The 20,875-nt window shown below is 39.0% G+C and overlaps 1 protein-coding gene across 2 annotated transcripts in view; it reads right to left on the bottom strand.

Moving 5' to 3' along the window:
* Positions 1-5,568: 5,568 nt before the first annotated feature.
* The window catches only part of LOC138024874 (serine/threonine-protein phosphatase 1 regulatory subunit 10-like), a 30,365-nt gene continuing 15,058 nt past the window's right edge, over positions 5,569-20,875 (bottom strand). The window contains exons 18-29 of one of the 2 annotated variants that reach the window (XM_068872066.1): positions 20,444-20,478; positions 20,015-20,173; positions 19,438-19,502; positions 19,278-19,331; positions 18,880-18,954; positions 17,283-17,332; positions 15,265-15,349; positions 13,695-13,806; positions 13,159-13,220; positions 8,833-9,019; positions 7,849-8,126; positions 5,569-6,652 (exon numbers count right to left, since the gene is read on the bottom strand). In XM_068872066.1, coding sequence (XP_068728167.1) covers positions 6,398-6,652; positions 7,849-8,126; positions 8,833-9,019; positions 13,159-13,220; positions 13,695-13,806; positions 15,265-15,349; positions 17,283-17,332; positions 18,880-18,954; positions 19,278-19,331; positions 19,438-19,502; positions 20,015-20,173; positions 20,444-20,478 — 1,417 coding nt within the window. In that variant the 3' untranslated portion in view covers positions 5,569-6,397. The remainder of the gene's footprint in view (positions 6,653-7,848; positions 8,127-8,832; positions 9,020-13,158; positions 13,221-13,694; positions 13,807-15,264; positions 15,350-17,282; positions 17,333-18,879; positions 18,955-19,277; positions 19,332-19,437; positions 19,503-20,014; positions 20,174-20,443; positions 20,479-20,875) is intronic. The other variant, XM_068872073.1, reaches the window with a different exon arrangement.

Genomic DNA, 20,875 nt, shown 5'->3' with positions numbered 1-20,875 from the left:
CTAGTAGTCTTTGTCCTTGATAATTAAGTGTTTAATGGTGAAAATCAACCACTAAAGACCACTAGCTAAAGGTTTTTATAGGCTTTTATCGATAACACCAAGCTGCTTTGAAAAGCATAGGTCCTCCCGTCGTTAGGGAGTCTTTGCTGACGTCTTTGCTTACATTTAACAAATTGACGCCAGTTTTATTCGCTAGAAGACAAAACACGGGGCCGGGGTCGGGATGTCTTTTTTTCCAATTTTTTTTGTTTCAATTTTTGCCGTTATTCTCCTGTACTTTATTTTTGAATTTTCGGTATCTTTCCTTCATTTTCCTATTTTTTTACTCCTTAGAAATTTTACAAAGCAATTTTCATAATTGGATTGAGTTTTGGTGTTTCAGGTGTTTTGCCTTCGTAGATGATTTACTGCTGAGATTATCCCAAAGAAGGTTAAGGTCGGGCTTGCAAGTAGTTATATTTATTCTGAAAAGCGGTATGGGAGAGGATATTGGAGGATTCATCCATTAAATGCTTAATTTGTGTGATACCTTAAAGAAGCCATTCTTAATAAAATTTAAATAACAGGCTTATTCTGAATTCTTATCAGGGAGTTTTTCCACAAAGGGGACGACAAAAGGTGTTCTTCAGATAATATAGTTTCCTTAAAAAACGTCTGACCAAATTTGAAGTATCACTTTTACAAAAGGGTCTGATATTTTAAATTGTTAACTTCTTTTTTGTTAAGATATTTTAATTAATATCTCTTCGCTTCATTTCGTTCAAGTTCTGAGTCAAAGAGTCGCTGCCATTTCCTATGGTTTTCAGAGTCCAGAGTTTTTGGATCCATGTAGCTTTGAGAGATTTATTGAAAGAAGCAATTTCAATCAATCGGGGTTGGCTTGTCCTTTTTGCCCCAAATTTTTTTGTTTCAATTTTTGTCGTATTCTCCTGTTCATGGCTTGGTGAAAATAGGAAAATTCTTCAGTAAACGTCTCAACTTCCTCGCAAAACTGAAATCAAACAGGTACGTTTAAGTCCGGCAAATTTGATACTTTCAGCATTTTATGTAACAACTTGTGTCTGTACTCTTATCGGTGAAGTTTGCCAATCAGCGCGCAAAAATTGCTCAGTTATGGCAAAATTTGTTTTTTCTCACAGAAGCCATCACGCTATTTACAAATTGATTAACTTGTTAAACCAGAAACCCATAAGGGTTGAAACGTGTAACGGCCCCTTTTGTGCTGGGAAACAAGCTTCTGAATATTCAATTTGCTAAGTACCATATTTGGAACAACAAGAGCTAGGGGTTTCCAAATATGGTACTTAGCACTCAAACATTCAACCAATCAGTTCGCACTGAATATTCGGAAGCTGTGAACGCGCGTTACACGTTTCAACCCTTATGGGTTTCTGGTTAAACTTACTTAAGTCTCCAATTTTACGCCTTTTAGCTTTCATAACGAGCCAGTTATTAGCCACCAAACACTGATAAAATCTTGGGTGGCAAAAGCGCTAATGAACCCATACATTCTTTGTAATATCGCATTCAAATCTATCGAGAAATTTTGGTTATGACGTCACGCCCGTCCGCCCGTACAGCATGTCGGGGTAGGGAGGCAGGGGAGCCTCTAGGGACGGGAGTGTTCGGGCGATTTTCCCTGCGTGGCAGCGTTGCATATGGCGATGGCAGCGTTGCATTTGGCAACTTGCGTTTTTCTGGCGGGAAATCACACTAGTGACGAGCAACGGGATATTAAAAGAGCAAGAAACTCGAAGAAAATCGAAAGAGCATGAGACAAGAGGCGACAAAATTTGAGAAAGTTAAGCGAAGAAAGCCTCGAGAGAAGCCGAGGAAGGAGAAGAAGAGAAAATTTCAATGAAAACCACCGTAGAGCTGAGAGAAATAGAGCGAGAGACAAAACACTTATTTTCAGGTAATATAGAGGATATTACATGGCCGCGCGGGGATACGAATTTATCTTCGAATGCTGCAAGTATCTCTCACGAGTGAGCGAAGCGAACGAGTGAGAGATACTTTCAGCACGAGAAGATAAAATTCGTATCCCCAAGCGGCCATGTAATGTTCTGTTTATTATATAGATATTGATGAAATGTCTAGATTTAAAACAATTTGTTTTATTCATTCTCGAAATGATGAAAAAGTAGTCACCAACCGCTAAAACACGCATGTTGTGTAACATGAAACAAGATATGAAAGTTATGAAAAAGAAATCATGATAATGTCAAAGTTTGCAATAAAAAATGTTAATGTAATGTTTTAAAGCACAAAAGTATCTTACAATGAAGAGAAAGCTCGCGTTTTATTGGCTAATCGTGTTGGTTACCATGACAACACCTATATCCTCACATGTGAAAGATAAAAATGATATGTTCACTGCACGCGGTGAAGATATCTATATAATAAGTTTTCCTTCTTAATATACACCCTTTTAATAAGTCTAATATATGCCGTTTTCCGCTAATGACGTCGAACTCGTGCTTTCAAATTTTATTCAGAAATGTACAAAGGCTTAAAATTTTTCCGATTCCTTTTGTTGTTTTAAGCCTTTGTACATTTCTGAATAAATTTTGAAAGCACGAGTTCGACGTCATTAGCGGAAAACGGCATATATTAGACTTATTAAAAGGGTGTATAGGCTTATGCCTCGCTGCCTCACATATTTTGTAAAACTCACTAAAAAACAAAGAAGGCCTGAAAACGTTTGCAATTCCGTGTTAACAGAGATTCTTACATATTTCAACCATCACATTTAGAAAGAGATTACTGTGCATGTAAATTCAGCTCAGAGGCGTTTGATCTGCTTGATCACCGTAATCTCTTTCAATATTCAGAACTTTAATCTCGGCTGAGAAATTAGAAAACGATAGCTTTGTGCTAATGATAAAGTCCCTGCCTATTGCGTCATTCATATCACATCTAACACACTCGTTGCTTTTTTTGAAGAGCAGAGACCATGTGGATAGGTAGTCTTGGCACCCGTAGATATATATGTTATATGCCAGCTGGGAGTTCCGTATATCGAAAAACTGTGACCAAGGTCTTGAAAATGCTGCCCAAGGCCGCAGGCTGAGGGCAGCTTTTTCAACACTGTGGTCAAAGTTTTTCACTATACGGACCGACCCTTAGCTCGTAAATAACTTTTTTTTCCCCCTCTCTCCCTTCCTCTCTGAAATCACTTTTTAAATTGTTGACACCGCGCTTGATAGCGAATGCAGTATTAAGCGACTTAAAAACTGAACGTTTCAAAGAGAAATATTTTTATTTGAATTCTATTTCCAAACCTCTTCTCTAATAAACAGTAACTTCTGTATGTAAACGGATTCGGTGTAAAAAAAAAAGGGCAATGATTTAAGGTCATCACACTAGTTCACGCAACCAAGGCTAGGATTCCGCCTGCCGTGAATTAATTTGCATGAGTTAGACAAAGACCTTAGCGCGAATCGAGTCTGATTGTACATTTAAACACGGTCTTTTAAATGAGTAACAACTCATTAACGAGACAATCGAACTTAAGGTTGTAATTGCAATATTTTTGGGCTTACAGACACTGTGGCCTTATTCGCTAAAGAAGCCGGATTTTTTCAGATTTAGGCTGTTCTTCTCCAAAACGATCGGTGACTCCCCATTTTTTTACATTTCTGACATCACTAACTCATCATCTTTCAATGGAAAAATTTGCAGAAAAAAATCAATGTTAAAAATTTTTCGCGCGAACGTCCTTAAATTAGACTTCTTTCCGCCAACGGGAGACTGAAGGTTCACTCAACAAGAACTACAAAGTGCAATAACTTTTATTTAACAATTTTAATGGCAGAAAAAAACAGGTGCAACTAGGTTAATACTTTTTTGCGGCCAATCAACCGTTCAATTGAAATAGCAGCAATTAAGATTCTACACACATGTTCGATTATCAATGAAAAATACATTGTTACAATTGTTACTTCAAAGCTCATGTATGTATGTAGTAATAACTTTTAACACCACTACCGGTAATTTGACATGTTTCAGTTCCTTTCACACCGCGGGACTTAACCGATCGTACGTTACATAACCTCGTTACCAGGCAACAAAATTATCTGTCAGTTGCTGGCAATGGTGAAAAATAAACCATAAAATAGTGCAAAAACCATAAAATTGTTTCACGTTTTGCAAAAAGCGTCGTTTCCGAGTTTTATGGTCCCGGAGTTAGGATCGTCTCACACTGGGAGACTGTTATGGAACAAAGCTGATCTTTAACAGCTACATTGTCCTAACTTCTGCGAACCGTGACATCATTTTAACAGATAATAACTTAAATGGCAAATGCATTTCCTCATAATCCGCAAACGTTTCATTGCCCCTCGAGTATTTCAAACGAGCCGTCAACAAATCATTGCACTCTAAAACTTATCTCTTTTCTTCACATCATACCAAACTATAAACCATCTTTTAAAGAGTATATCAGGAAAACCCCTATGAAGATCGGAATATAAATATTACACAAGACTGTAGGTTCGAGTTTTCCAACAGTAGACAGCCAGGCGTGCATAGGCAGCGCCGGACTATTTGACAAAAGGAAAAATAAAACTGAAGACAATAGATACCATACTGATTTTGTTATCATAACTTCAAAACGCCCACTAGGGCTGTAGCATTTCGCGACTCCCCTCTTGTTGTTTGCGCTTTGACTCCCCTGGATTAACTTAACTATTTGCAGGCAGAAGTTGCTGTAACTAAATTTTCATATGTGGTAATAGAGACAAATTGATGTCGTCTTTCACCGTCACCGAATCAAGTTCACGAGCCAATCACATTGCAGGAATCGTATGCCAGCGGCTTTCGCCTATTTTAAAAGCCTAGTTGGTAAGCACAAGCCGACCCCCAAAACTGGGTAAATACTTCATGTTGAGATAACTAGTTTCATGGAAGGTCGATATTTTGTCTCGGTTTTTATATTGACTTGCTACGATATTTTCTTCTCTAACGAGGCTCAAGTTGTTCGAAGCTAGATTGGGGCAATTCCAGCTCAAAGTACCCTTAATTAAAAGGTATGGACGTCAGAAACACTGACAAAACAAAGGATTTGTTCCGATAGTGCTTCGGACGACTCCATTCAAACGGAAAACATGGCCTTCGCGCTGAAATATCTTCGTATTTCTCCGTCAAGGACCATGACGAAAACAATCAAATTGCTGTTAAAGAGACGACGGTATCATCTCACCATTTAAACGCAAAATATCTACTGATCCTAGCAACAGTTGCCAATCAGTACGTCTTAGGAGATTTTACGTGTTGCGGTGACAAGCCGCCTATGGTGTGTCTTCCAAGAGCTCATTTCTCAAAAGTCAAGAAAAACTTTCCTGTGCGAAAAACCCTTTATATACGACCTTGATCCTCTTTCCTCCAAGCCCTACTTTTGAAAAACTCTTTAAGATCAGTAAAATGGAACCTTTAAGGCAAAGCTTCAAAATGATGATTTTGGGGAGGACAAGAATTACGGAACACAGAATAGGCCGGAAATTTTTCGTGACATAAGAGAAACAAGACTTGTCAGAGAACTTCGCGTTTTAAATCGTAGCAAAGGGATTTAACTATGAATTATTTATTCTGTCACAAAATATTCTTAAATAATTAAAATCCTCTCTATCTAGTATTTTACAGTTTCCTTCCAATAAAAAATTATACAATTTTTGTACAAATAGAAATTTGAGGTAGCGCGCGATGGGTAAGACATTTGTGTCAACGGGGCCTCGGACGGCTTTGCTTTACTCTAGCTCAAAGAAGGACTGAAGATTACAAGTGAAAACGGAAGAAAGCAGAGCGCAAAGATGGCTGGGTCTACAATTGCACTAAAACGATAAATTCATAAAACTGAAGAAACTTGGAGATTTGTCACATACACGAGACGTTTGAAAACACAGTGAGGCATGAAAGTTGGTATCGTCAAAAAAACTAAGAGAAGCATAGTTTTAGCGCAATCTGCGTAGATTATTTAGACGCAAATGACTCGTTATACATTTGCCACGCCCTAAAATGGCCAAGACCAGCTTCTTGCCACTCACTTATTTTAAAGTGGGCATTAATTTAACAGTATTAACGGGGTTGAATCTCAACTCTCACTCAGTCTGAGGAAGGTAAGTTAATCTCATGTCAAAGACAGAAGAAGACAACCTATTGGTTTTTGCCACCACTATATATCACTCAATTTTGCGGCTCTTGAGATGTGGCAGCATTAAAGACATGGCGCAGAATTCAATGGTTTGTCCTGGTTATACTTTCAGTGTAAGATACTGAAATTGCATTCCAACTGGTAACGTTCTTGAGGGACCGTCCGCAACTATACCAGCATAGCATATTCAGATAGCGTATTTTTGGAGGTTCATGTCACCGTCTTCAAATACTGTATGATTTATTATCAGATGGGCGGTGCATTGACTCCCGGATGCAAAAAGTGACACGTGGCTCCTCTCAGACAGCCTCGCTTTGAAACAAAGTGGCGACAGACCGGCGGTGTTCCCCTGCCCCGCCCTCTGCCACGTCCCCGGCCGCGAGGCATTCCACGACCTCTGCCACGCATGCTCATATGTTCAGCGATTTCGCCGTCTTCATCCTCGTCTCCAAACTCTCCTCCGTCGTCAAATTGATCTGAAGTGAAGTCGTTTTGGTTGGCCTGAAAAAAGACAAAGCCGATTTGTAAATTGCTGTCTCATCAGTAACGACTGCTTCGGTTGTTGTAATAATATGGCTTGACACTGATTATCTTTTGTTTCGTTCAGGACGTTTCGGCTGGTGCTTGAGCCTTTATCAGCACGTGTTCGACGTGCTGCTTTTTGAATCACGCGTACTAACATATTTCAACTGATGAAGACTCAAACACTAGCCGAAAAGTCTTGAACAAAACATCAAAAATAGTTAGAGTCAAATCATTATCTTAGGCTATGTTCACACGGGACCGGTTCCAAATGGTTCCGATCGAAAAATCGTGCCGGATAGCCGTTTTCCTCACCGGGACCTGCTAACCGAACCGCCGGTCAATCCTTTCCCAATCAGGTCCGATTTCTGGACCTCCTAAAAAGCAGGTCCAGTTTTGGAAATGTTTCGGTCCCAAATGGATCTGTTACTTTCGGTACAAGCAACGCAATTTAAGCATGGGCACCATTTTGAAAACTTTCACGTGTATTCTGCGCGTGCTTAAATGGTAGAAACAGCTGCTTTGGTCGCTTTGATCTAGTACTGGATCCGTAACAAATTGATCCCGTGTGGCCTGACGATTATAAACGGAACGGTTCCGTGTGAACAGAAGTGGTTCGTTCCAGGATCGGGTCGGATCCATTTGCGGTCTCATTAAGGAGTTAAAACTAGTGTTAAATCAAGTACTATTGTTCAGTGTTCCCCTCAGGTTTCAAAACACCAGAGAGTTGACACTAGAGTACTGCCAACACTAGCGATAAATTGTATTTCTATCGAGTGTGACCGCAACCAATGTTAGCTCCTGACTACCACCACTCTGCTTCGGTTATTTTCCTTTATTCGTGAAGACAGAAATAAACCTGACCACGTAAATTCCAGGAAAGTTGCTCTTAAATTAACCCGTGATATTCATTAATTACGAGAAAGTGTGACCGATTTCCGCAAAACAGGCGAAACCGGTTCAGAACTTATCCCGGGATTGGAAGGCAAGTTTATAAAGCCTGCAACACGCCTTCAAAATGGAATGTAAAATCAAGTACACATCCGGTTGTCTTTACTACCAGCTGGCTGAACCAGTTCGTCCAACCGATAATAGCGTAGCATTTGAACAAACTTTTTCATTTCTACTGAAAGATGACGAACATGACTAACTACAAATAACAAACCAAACCTTACCATTTCCGGAAGAAGTGGCCGTGGTCCCGGCGCCATGCCCCTTGCAACACCATGTCCAACTTGCATTCGAGGCGGCATTAGTCCTCTCATACGAGGTCCCATCATTGGGCCATCCGGACCTGGGAAAAGTGGTCCCATAGGAACTCCTTGTCTAGGTCCCCCTGGGCCCTGAAAATGAGGAGCCATTTCAGGTCTCATGTGCGGGCCCTGTACTCCTCTAGGGCCCATTGGACCAGGTTGTCTGAACGTGTTTAACATTCCACCTGGGTCGCCCGGTGCTGTCAAAAAAACGTAAGTAATTAATGCTCTAGATAAATTACATTTAAGGTGTTTGTTTTGGTGAAAAATATGTAGACATTTCATGAAAAGGGTAAATTGCGAGAAAATTGAATTTTTTCAGCGAGGAACATGTCAAAAAAGAGAAATAAAATAATTTATGCCTGTGAAGTGGGGATGGCAACAGACACATTAGCATTCTCACTCGCTGGATATGAATAGAAACAAAACAACTGTTTTCTTGTCTACAACGAAGGCTTTTGTGTGTTGCAGACTGCCTTTCTCTTAAGCTTAAGTCCTCATGAGATGCGACACTGATTGAGAAAGGAAAGGAAACTTTATTTAATTGTCTCGCAGTTCTAGCGCTGGAGTACTAATTGGGGACACTATAAACTGAAATCAACAATTGACACAGACCAAGTCAAATGTTGGTTTTGAGGAGAGGGGAAAGCCGGAGTACCCGGAGAAAACCTCTCGGTGCAGAGTAGAGAACAAACGAACTCAACCCACATTGGTCGGAGACGAGTGCTCTCACCACTGCGCCATCCCTGCACCCCAGCTACTATTGACGGCATCTTATTGGAAACAAAAAAACCACTCTTTATATTTAACGTCCCCATTGCCTTTTAAGCTTGCCAATGCGGGATACTGATCTGGTTTCATGTTCAAGTTTTGCACCCAGTCTGTGATGTAACAAACTGCACCTACCGGCCCCAAGTAATCCTGTCCCAGGACCCATACCAGGGCCTTGCATCCTCGATGGACCCATTTTATTTTGCTGTAGTGGTTCTAGGATATTTTTTATGGCATCAGGAAGAGAATTGCCTGCTGATTCATTTTGCATCGGGGTTTGAGAAATTGGTGTCAGTGGAGCCTGTGCACTTTGATGAGGTTTCTGAAACCACAAGGTGTGAATTAGTTTTACAAACAATGTTATTGACAGCTCTTGGCTTTGCCGAGTGCACATGGTGCATGCAAAGATGGCTACACAACTAAGTCCAGGGTTCGTACACTTTTTTAGACCAAAAATTCAAGAACTTCTCAAGGACTTTCAAGGGCCAACTTTTGAAATTTCAAGGACCTCTTTTTTATTTACGTCGAAGAATTTACCCATGGAAATAGTCTGACAATACAATTTCTTGCTCATTTTCCATACCATACATGCCTGAAAAAACTGCAAAGGCACTGGTAATCATTCTCGACCCCAGAGCTCGTCACGTTTGTATGACATGAATTGAGTGGCTGATCACTTTTACATATACTGAAGTTTTCAAAGATTAAAAATGCGGGGCAGAAAAAATTCAAGGACTTTTAAGGACCAGGAATGAAGAGCAAAGATTTTCAAAGACTTTCAAGGCCTTGAAAATGTACTCTCAAAATTCAAGGGTTTTCAAGACGCGTACGAACCCTGTAAGTCGTTACAGCGAGTTTCAATCGAGCGTCGTAAAACCGAAACCAAAGTAATTACTTTGGCCAATCAAAATGGACGTAGACAATCCAGTAAACCAATCAAAACTCGAAGTAATTACACACAGCCGACACAAAGCGCGGGAAAATTTGCACGCGCGAGCCACAATTGGTTTTGCTTTCACTTCTGATTGGTTGAAAAAGTGGCGCGAGAACTTTGAACCAATAGCTGAGTGAAGTAATGCAAAACCAAAGCAATAGATCTTTTTGCAGATACGCCGGCCATTTTAAGACTTCTATTGTTTGAAATAGCTATTATGGGATGCTCAGGGGGCAAATACATATTAATTTGCCCCCTGAGCATCCCATAATGTCTTTCGAAACAATAGAAACCAAAATGGCCGCCGTATCTGCAAAAGGTCTATTGGCTAATTACTTTCGACACTCAATTGAAAACTGCTCTATCACATTATTTAGCAATTGGCCAGTTACAAGGTTAGAAGTTCTTCATTTATCTTTCAAAAAAATTCTCTTCTGACAAATTATGATAGTTAACTATGGTTTCTTTTTCTTTTCCCAATGAAATGTATTATCATTCATCTTTTGCTTTCTACCATCTATTTTTAGTCCCCCCTTGCTCGTGTGTGTATTTCTTGTTTGTTTGGCTTTTTAGTTTGCGGTAGTCGCTTCATTGATGTGCTCTCTTAATCTAATATGCAAACCTTATCTGTTTGACTTGGCCATTTAGCTCGATTAGCTCAGCTACTATTCTAATAGCCTGCGAAGCTGGCTGTATAGACCAACTCAGGTAACTCAATGTTGTACCCAAATCACACCCTTTGGGAATAAAATGCTTTGTTCCATGTATTTCCATATCATTTAAACGTGAAGCCACATCATGCAAATACAACACACAAAGATTCGTAAGCCCCGAGATATTTGAATTGGGTACAACACTGAGTTAGCCGAATCGGTCTCTTGTTGGCTCAAGAAGCAAATTAGGGACTTTAAGCACGCGCGTTTTTGAGACGCAGACGGCAACCGGAAGAGAAACTTTCGCGTGCCAGGACACTGGTGTCTCCCAGACTTTTGCACTAATCATCTCTAATGGAGAAAAGATACTTAGCAATGTAAATGTGGCTGCGTGAAAACAGGTTAAAAGGAAAAACAGCTCACTTCCGGTTGCCGTCGGCGTCTCAAAAATGCGCGTGCTTAAGCTCCCTTTTAAGATCTACGACGGCGACATCGACGAAAACGTCACCTCAAAATAGAACTTTGCAATATCGTTAAGTTTTTCGCGATTATTCCATCCCGTTCACGTCGTACGATGCGAAATAAGTACCCTACAACTAAATTGGTACGAGCAGTTTCAGAGTAAAAATAGAGAATAAAAGATTAAGATGACCGTATACCTTCAGGGGTGTCTCGCGTCCGAGCGATGTAGCGCGTCCGGTTTAAACTGCAGATACCTAAACCCCTATATAAAATTAAAGCTTATAGAAGTGGCTATCAAGCCATATCAAGAATTTTGAAATTAACTGAATTCTCGAATTTTTCACGACCTCAAAATGCGAGCGTCCGAATCACCTTTTCAAAGCTACAAGTCAAAGCAAATTTCGCTTTTCGCTATTTTATTTTGTTTTTCCGTTTCCCGAACCAAAGCGCTAAAAAAAGGTGTCTGCGCTTTGCCAGTTGTGTTCGTCCAAAAATCGCTCTCAGAGAAAAAATGTTTTGACATAAAAATTTCCCAGACACCTTTTTGTTGTTTATATGTTAATGTAGCCACTGCCAAAATTTTGGGGCAATCGGACAAATTCCATTTGAGCTTTAGCTCTTTAAAGTGTAAGCTTCCAAGTGAAAAAATAGATTCGAGAAAACAGAGCTAAGACTGTCAATCAAACGGGTAATTTTTACTTCCGTCCAAAACGTAAAACCGCCATTTCTCCGCCAATATTTAATATTTTTGAATAATTTCTTTTTTACATTAGATATCCCATTTCGATCACTATTTTAACCAAAAAAATCCAAATTTGAAGAAAATTGCCGATCTGATGGTATACGGTAACCTTAACATCTGTACGCTCGCGTTGTCGTCAAAACCTCAAATTTGGTGATTTTACGTCGTTGTTATGAAGAGTCAGGCGCGGATCCAGGGGAGGTGAAATGGGTGAATTTTTACCCACCTTTTTCTGAGCCCCCCTTCTTTGTTTTTTTTTTTCTTATCCCTCAAACACCTCAATCAGGCTTTGGTTCTATTACATTATTACAAAAATTCACCCCCCCCCCCCCCCTATTTCAAAATGGTAAAGGTAAAGGTACACGTTATTTAACGTCGGAAGTTCCTTTACTCTCTAGAGGGTATTCTCCCAGGAAGCCGACGGTGCGCTCATTTTACCCCCCTCTTTCCATCAGTGCTCCGTTTTAAGGGTATTTAAAGCTACTTAGGCTACACTGAAAGGAAAGAAGTCGAAACAAGGATGTGAGATCCAGGGATCGAACTCGGGACCTTATGCACCAAGGCCACGCACTAGCCAACTGTGCCACCCTTGCTCCTTAAATCCTGAATCCGCGCGTGAGAGTACCGCAAAAATTTGTGCTAAAATGCGTGCTGCACGTGTAGCAAGATTATAATAATATTTTTCCTCTTTTAACCAATGATATTGTTGCTTTGTGCCGTTCTCATTGACGACCGCGTCGTAGAGCATAAAAGGGAGCTTAACCCTTTCAGCCCCGATAGTGCCAAATGGCACTTATAGATTTTACTCTGTCTAACGCCAGACGATTTTACTCGTCAATGGGGAACCCCTCGGGGCTTAAAGGGTTAAGCTAACAGCGTGAAAAAACTATGTCCCCGTTTAACCCTTTCAGCCCCGATAGTGCCAAATGGCACTTATAGATTTTACTCTGTCTAACGCCAGACGATTTTACTCGTCAATGGGGAACCCCTCGGGGCTTAAAGGGTTAAGCACGGGCGTTTTTGAGATGCGGACGGCAACCGGAAGTGAGCTGTTTTCCCTTTTAACTTGTCTTCACACAACCACATTTACATTTAAGTATCTTTTCTGTATTAAAGATGATAAATATCAAAATCAGGGAGACACCACTACCCTGGCTCGCGAAATGTTCTCTTCCGGTTGCCGTCCGCGTCTCAAAAACGCGCGTGACTGAAATACAGTATTCACAGCGCCGCTCGTAAATTTGCCTCTCGCGTCAACAATACCGCCAGCCACGCAGGCCACTATTCCAAATTGCCTCGCGCCCAGTTTTTGTTTTTGTCTTCTACTTTACAATAACTGTTGCAAACATTTTTTCCTTAGGAGTGCCAAATAAAGTTGTTGCTGTATTCAGTCCGTCCATAACATCTTTCTGCACCTTCACAATGTGCTTATTACGTGACCACTGGTTTTCACCTTTCAACCTGTGTGAGGCGTTTCGAAGTCTGTTCAGGGCAGGGGTCCACTGTCAAAGTCAGTCATGAAGATATCAAAAAGATCTTGAATTTCGAGTAAACTATTTATCTTCAAAGGTAACTAGTTAATCCAAGTTACGTTCATAACAAAATCCCATTTTTTGAACGTTTCACTCTCGAACTACAAAGAAAAGTTAATTGCTGTGAACTCAGCTTACCATGAGTTTATCAAGGAGCGTTTGGGGAGTTAAAAGTTGGTTAACTTGTGCAGCTGCACCCCCTGAAAATAGAAGAATCACAATGTCAAGTTTACAGTCAAGTGTCCAGGAAATATGAATTATTTTAATGCACTTAACTAGCCTGGTAACCCTGTGTAGTGAAAAGATTGCTGAAAATGGTGCTAGAATTTGTAGACCTTTTTGAAGAACATATTTATAATATTCATAATGTCAAGTTTTCACTTGAGTGTCCAGGACATTATTTCAATGCACTTAACTAGCCTGGTAACCCTGTGTAATGACAAGATCATTGAAAATGCTGCTGGAATTTTTGGAGTTTGTTAACGCTGAACATATTATTTACATGTACAATCTTTGGCAGTAACAGAGTGTAGGTCACTATGGCAAGTACTCTGATAACTGTATTGGTGCATGGGCCAAAACCTATTAAATTCGGCCAAACTTCATGTGTGAGAGACAGAAAGGATCATTAATGGAAAATCTTCGTAAGGAATTCTGCCTGCAAGTAGTCAAACCTCGATTTGAAGACGCTGATGAAAATAGCGACATTAAAGCTGCTGGCAATTGGACGCTGCTGGTGTTAGGTGGTAAACTCGGCGCTTTTGCAGGTACATGAGTGGTTCCCTTCTGCAAAACGGAATATTTATACAAATTATAGTGAGATCATCACAAAACCAAACCAACAGAAAAAAAAAACAAGCAAAAAGGGCAACATTTCAATGGGAAAAGCTTTATAAACAAGTAACGTTCAGCTTTTTCATTGGTAATTCTTATACAAAACCTTCATCATAGACTCATTAAGCCCAGAATGAACTTAGTGTCCACTGATCACTGATTTGAAGATATTGACTCACATCACACTTTATAGAGACAGAAGCTCGTGACCTTGGAAGTGTTTAACTCTGGTTCAGAGCTGGGGTTTTTTTAGTTTAAAAATTTCCTTATTTGGATGTAACACAGCTTGTGCATTTTCCTGTGCATGCAGCTTCAATCTTATTTTTGTCCATATTTGGGCATAGTATTGGTATCCTAGATCCCCAGCTTTGTTGTAATGCATCTATCGCTGTTAAGCCCAAGGGGGGAGGGGGGGGGGGGTAGGCTTTCACATGTGGGGCATTTGACTTTTCATAAGAATTTTTGGTCAAAATGCCCAGCGTGGGGCCCCAAAATTTGGTCACACCAGATCAAATATCCCCACCTTGGGGAAGTACTACGAAAATCACCGAACTGTGGAATGGGCTTAAATCTTTATATCGTCGCCACACCCACTTTTCGTAATGTGCGCCATCCGTCTCACATACCAACTTAATTCTTCGACAAAAATGTACGGGGCAGCAACAAAAAGTGGGTGTGGCGACGATATAAAAATTTGAGCCCATTCCACAGTTCGGTGATTTTCGAAGTAATATCCCTGTTCTACAGGCGCTCGTAATCTTTAAGAGAGGCATTCTCCTAGTCGATGGATAGAAAATATTTAATAGAAATCCAACGCTTGATTCTCTGACAAAAAGCGAGTCGATATTATCAACAATCCACTCAATCCCCACAAAGTAAGGTGTTCCATCAATTTCTATTGAAAATGAGTAGTGAGAAGTAGTGTTTCTGTATAAATACAAGTGCTTACCTCTATTAAAAAAAAAAAAGCCCCCTTTCAGGGCTTTAGCCGCGCTACTTCAATTCCAAGATGACCGGCGCACAGACAAGCACATGGGATGATGTGACTTAGTCCTATTCCTCCACGCAAAAAAGGAAACGTCCCCACCCTGGGGCCCAGATTCGTAGTCAAATTGCTGAGGGTAGGGAAGGTAAAAAGAGGTCAAATGCCCCACATATGCCCAGGGCCCCCCCCCCCCCCTCCTCCTTGGGCTTAACATTGATAGACGCATAAGGAAAAGCATTGCAAGTTAGATGCTTCAAGGTCAGATGTTTTGATACAGATGATACACAAATAATAGTCAGTGGTCGGTTTTAACTGACTCAAAATCAAAATTAGAAGTAAGTGACCCTAACTCAAGTTGTAAACCACTCAAAAGTGACATTAAGTTGTTGTTATTGAAGCAAACCTAAGAATGGTATGCTATATACCTCATCATGAGGAATCAGTTTGGGTTCTTCATTCCCATTGGTTTGTTGCTTCTCTGGATCAGGTTCAGCTGGACTGTCTGGGAGACTAATAAAACAACAAAAGCAACAAGGTCATAAAGGGCTCCAAATTGCAACCAATACAGTTGCATTTGCGACCAAAATATCTGGAGGAGTTACAAATCTGTGACTACCTTTCACTTTCTCTATTACAAAATAAAAGGATTAGCAGTTAAAACTTTGCCACTATGTTTGCTACAATAAACAAAGAAATGAAAAAATGTTTGTTTCCCATTGTGAATATTGTATCAATCTGAAGACAGGGGACAAAATTGTAGCGTAATTTCGCTGCAATATTACATGCACAACACCATTCCCTCCACCATTCATCAGTTTAAGAGGTTTCTTAAGCCATAAATTTATTTCATACACCTGTAGGCTCATTTTTTTTGTTTTGTCAAACCACTGGCTACACAATGCAGTGCAAATGACCTGGAGGGTCTAACCCTAAACCCTAAACCCCCCCAAACCTTTACCAATGCTAATATTTGCTTCAGATTATGTTTAAGCCTAAGGTTAGCATTCTTGTAAAGGTTTGGGTTGTTTCAGTTATGGTATTAAACAATGACCTGCAACCCTAACTTGCAACCTGCACTTTGCACCCTCCCGCAATGACCCCACAATTACATAATATACTTTGTGACTTCACTTTATGAACTTGGGATCAAATTTTTCGTATCTTGTAGCAAAATTGTGCCTGGGACTTTTTTGTAATTTTGAGCCCTGAACATACATTAATTTTATATCTCAAACATACCAACACAATGGAAGGTTAAGTAGGTGATCAATTAGGAAAAAATTAATACCTTGATTTTGTTAAAAAATATATCAGCAAGAATACTAGCTTCCCTTGTTTTCTGCAATAAATAAATCAGTAAACAATAATATTATGAATACTACAATTAAAGTAGCTGAAGCCAGTTTCAACTCTTTCAAGAAATTATAATAATTATTGTCCGACAGCTGTAGATGTATTTTAAAGGTTTGACTCTGCAGCTCTTTATCACAAAATGTTATCTTATGATAGCATGTGAAACAACAATACTCATTATTATACAATGCTGATGCTATCTCAATTTTGATTGGCTAAAAGCACCCCGCTAATTCTAGATGGCGCTGTGTCATCGCGTCACATCTACAGACACTTATGCATGTAGGTATGACGCGTTTTTTACAGACAATGAAGTTTGTTTTTACATCTCAATATCGGGAACATTTTTTAAGACCGTACAACTTAACTTTAGAATTTTGTTCAAAAGTTTCAGTTCGATTCAGTTTTTCCTGAAACGTTTTCAGATGTTTTAGGCTTAAATCCTTTCTGTAAACCTTTTGAATTCCGCTTTACATGTAATTCACGGCTGTCATTAATAAAGATGTTTACACTGAAACGTGTCATTGCGTGGCTTACTTTGTTGTTGTTCTGTGAAATGTCTCAACGCTTCTACATTTATAATGTAAAATAAAACAATTATTGGATTCGGTTTTCGCATGATAGCGAAATTATCAAGGCCTCGGTTTGTGTTATCCGCCTCAGCCTTCGGCTTCAGCAGATAACACAAATCTCGGCCTTCATAATTCTCGCTGTCATGCTCAACCTCATCCAATAATTGCTTAATATTGCTTATAACAAAAAGTGCTTAATAACATTTGCTTCAGATTATGTTTAAGCCTAAGGTTAGCATTCTTGTAAAGGTTTGGGTTGTTTCAGTTATGGTAAAACAATGACCTGCAACCCTAACTTGCAACCTGCACTTTGCACCCTCCCACAATGACCCACAATTACATAATATACATTGTGACTTCACTTTGTGAACTTGGGATCAAATTTTTGTATCTTGTAGCAAAATTGTGCCTGGGACTTTTTTGTAATTTTGAGCCCTGAACATACATTAATTTTATATCTTAAACATACCAACACAATGGAAGGTTAAGTAGGTGATCAATTAGGAAAAAATTAATACCTTGATTTTGTTAAAAATATATCAGCAAGAATACTAGCTTCCCTTGTTTTCTGCAATAAATAAATCAGTAAACAATAATATTATGAAATTATACTACAATTAAAGTAGCTGAAGCCAGTTTCAACTCTTTCAAGAAATTATAATTATTGTCCTACAGCTGTAGATGTATTTTAAAGGTTTGACTCTGCAGCTCTTTATCACCAAAATGTTATCTTATGGTAGCATGTGAAACAACAATACTTATTATTATACAATGCTGATGCTATCTCAATTTTGATTGGCTAAAAGCACCCCGCTAATTCTAGATGGCGCTGTGTCATCGCGTCACATCTACAGACACTGGCATTTATACATGTATGTATGACTCGTTTTTGCAGACAATGAAGTTTTGTTTACATCTCGATATCGGGAACATTTTTAAGACCGTACAACTTAACTTTAGAATTTTGTTCAAAAGTTTCAGTTCGATTCAGTTTTTCCTGAAACGTTTTCAGATGTTTTAGGCTTAAATCCTTTCTGTAAACCTTTTGAATTCCGCTTTACATGTAATTCACGGCTGTCATTAATAAAGATGTTTACACTGAAACGTGTAATTGCGTGGCTTACTTTGTTGTTGTTCTGTGAAATGTCTCAACGCTTATACATTTTATAATTGTATAATAAAACAATTATTGGATTCGGTTTTTGCATGATAGCGAAATTATCAAGGCCTCGGTTTGTGTTATCCGCCTCAGCCTTCGGCTTCGGCAGATAACACAAACCTCGGCCTTGATAATTCTCGCTATCATGCTCAACCTCATCCAATAATTGCTTAATATTGCTTACATGTATAACAAAAAGTGCTTAATAGTGTTGTTAAAAGTTGCCATAGTGACATGATAGCCATCTAAAAACAAGACATATTTTGTCTTTAATTAAATGCTAATATCTCAAAAATGCTGGAAAGTGATAAGTAGGTTATAAAAAAAATTCTGAAGGAGAATCAGAGTTACCTTTACAATATTAATAATGGAACACTTAAGGTGGAATTTTTTACGTTATAGAGAGTGTTACCTTCTGCTGATCACTTTTGAGCAATAAAAAATGACTATGAGGTCGACCATACATTTCATTTTGGAGATATGAGAGTTTAAACTTTAATGGGGGCATAGTTTTTCAGTGAGCTATTAAGGCAAAATATTGTTTGGGTGTTTGAAGATGATAAGCAATAACAATAATATTGGTGTTTCACATGGCACCAAAACAGTGTTGTCAATCCAATTGTACATGTATTTGACAAGATCATGATGAATCAATAATTTCTTACTGTGGCTTATAACCCTTAGCCAAAGTATCCTTGAGATCCAAGTTGAACTTGGCAAATCCCCATTTTATATCTTGATTGCCCAGCTGAGTGCCAATGATTTTAAGGCAGTATGAACACTCAGTGGGTCCTTTACAAATTGTGGAGTGACTAGTTTAACCTGTCAAGAAATTGATCACCTGGGTACCTGTATATCGACATGTTGATGTCTAATCTCCAAAAATTGAATTATGAAAAGTCCACTCTAATATGTAAATTGGAAATGTGCTTTTTATTATAAATATAATAACAAACCTGAATGTGTCGTTGTTCACTTTTTCCTCCTCTCTCCATCTGATGATCTATTGTTATCACGGCAGGTCTGTACCACTAAAATCAGCGTGAAACTGTGTCAGTCACATATTTGCTAAATTCAAAGTTTGCATCCCCTTGCCACATGTATGGAACTGATTATACAAAATGCACTCTACATAATAATGGTCCATAAACCCATCTAAATGGGAGAAAATGTGTGATAACATCATTAAGGACCAAGAAAACTAGGTTAGCAAGATCTTCATTTCATCTTTTGGTATTACTGAATGAAGAAAGAAACGAACCCAGCCATACCACAGAAAACTGACTGACAAGAACGATTGACCAATCACACACTGTAGCACATGTAGCATTGAAGAAATCATAAAATTCATTACCTTTATTCTTTCGACCATCATGTCTTCACTTAACCGTTTGGCTTGTTCCACAAGCTAAAAGAGATGTCTCAATTAATGAAGTACAAGACAATCAATTAGGAAACAAACCAAGACACATCAAAGAACAAAACAATGCAATTTCTGACAGCAAAGCCTGTACCTGTCTTTCTCTGACCATCTCATTATGAGCTGCATCAAGAAAGTTCACTGGGTGTCTCACCAGAGCTAAAAAAGCCAAGAAAAGCAGTTCGTCTATCAGATTTACATGTATTGTACAGTTGTATAACTCTGACTTAACTGTTAACACAGATGATAACAAAAAGGAAAGACAGCAGGCCTCACAAACGGATGTTTTAAAGAAAATGACTCTTGGAGTGGCCAAGCTTTTTTATTGTTAACTTGGCCAGACTACCTCTGGACTGTATATGAAACACCTTAAATGGCAAATTACAAGATATCACAACACCTAACAGTCAACAAAGAACAAGAACAAGAACAAGACTAGGTGTTCTTGGAGGAAAAAGAGAGAAAAGTGGATGACATTTTCCTTTTTGGTGCCAAATATGGTCAAGCTCACGAGGGTTGTCGAAGTAAAACCTACATCAATTAACTTCAAAAGATATTAATAAAGATGGTAACAACTTGGAATGAAGGGTGGCTTTAAACTGGACAAGCTGTTTGCGCTGATGATGATGATGATGCATGGACATGAAACCCACAAAATTCAATAACCTAACCTCTTTCATCTTCATCCATCTCAAAGTAATGAAATGTAGCAAGATTGGCATCGTCAGCTGGCCACTGAACCCTTTTTCCTTTTTTAGACTTCTTAGTTGGCTTCTCATCAGTGTTTTCATCTCCAGCAGACGTAGTTGTGTCTGATGGGGTCTGTGATGCTTTAGTAAAAGAAAGAGTACTGATAGGTTTCCAAGTTTTCTCTACATTAACTGTGAAATTCAGAAAATATGATTCAAACGGAAAATGTTTCAAGTTTATTGTGTTGCCAAGAAAAAGCCAAACTGGCTAGAGTTCAGATTATTATACAATGAAATTAAGGAAGCATTGCAATGGATTTTGTTTTTTGACAGTAATGACTCTTTCGCAAATAAAAGACTGTAATGTTCTGCACAAGAAAAAGTTTGGGAATAGTTTTTGCATGAACGTACCTGACTTGGGAGAATTCTCTTTCTCTGAAGTCTGCAAATAAATTAAATTATTATAGAAATTAACATGTCTTTAAAAAAAAATGTGGAGCTTGAATATAAGCACAGTCTTTAAAACCCTTTGACACCCAAACCAGCATAAACTGGCCAGACTTAGTATTTTACTGTCTAATGCCAGACGATTTTACTTTTCAATGGGGAATCCCCAGGAGTCAATGGGTTAAACTTGCTACATAAGAGCAACTATATGTATTGAAGTCTTTCATGAGAAACACAAGGCTGTAATGACATCTACATGTATTTCTGATCTGTTGCTAGCTGCCTTGACTAGCCAATGCTATCTCCATGTAACAGCCATTATTTTTTGTTCTCGTTTGTCACTTTTAATAATGATAAAACTGAATAGAATTGAGAAGGCGATACAATGTAAACCAA

Source organism: Montipora capricornis, chromosome 2 (assembly GCF_036669925.1).
Source record: "Montipora capricornis isolate CH-2021 chromosome 2, ASM3666992v2, whole genome shotgun sequence".
NCBI lineage: Eukaryota > Metazoa > Cnidaria > Anthozoa > Scleractinia > Acroporidae > Montipora > Montipora capricornis.
This window is presented reverse-complemented; position numbering and strand designations above follow the sequence as displayed.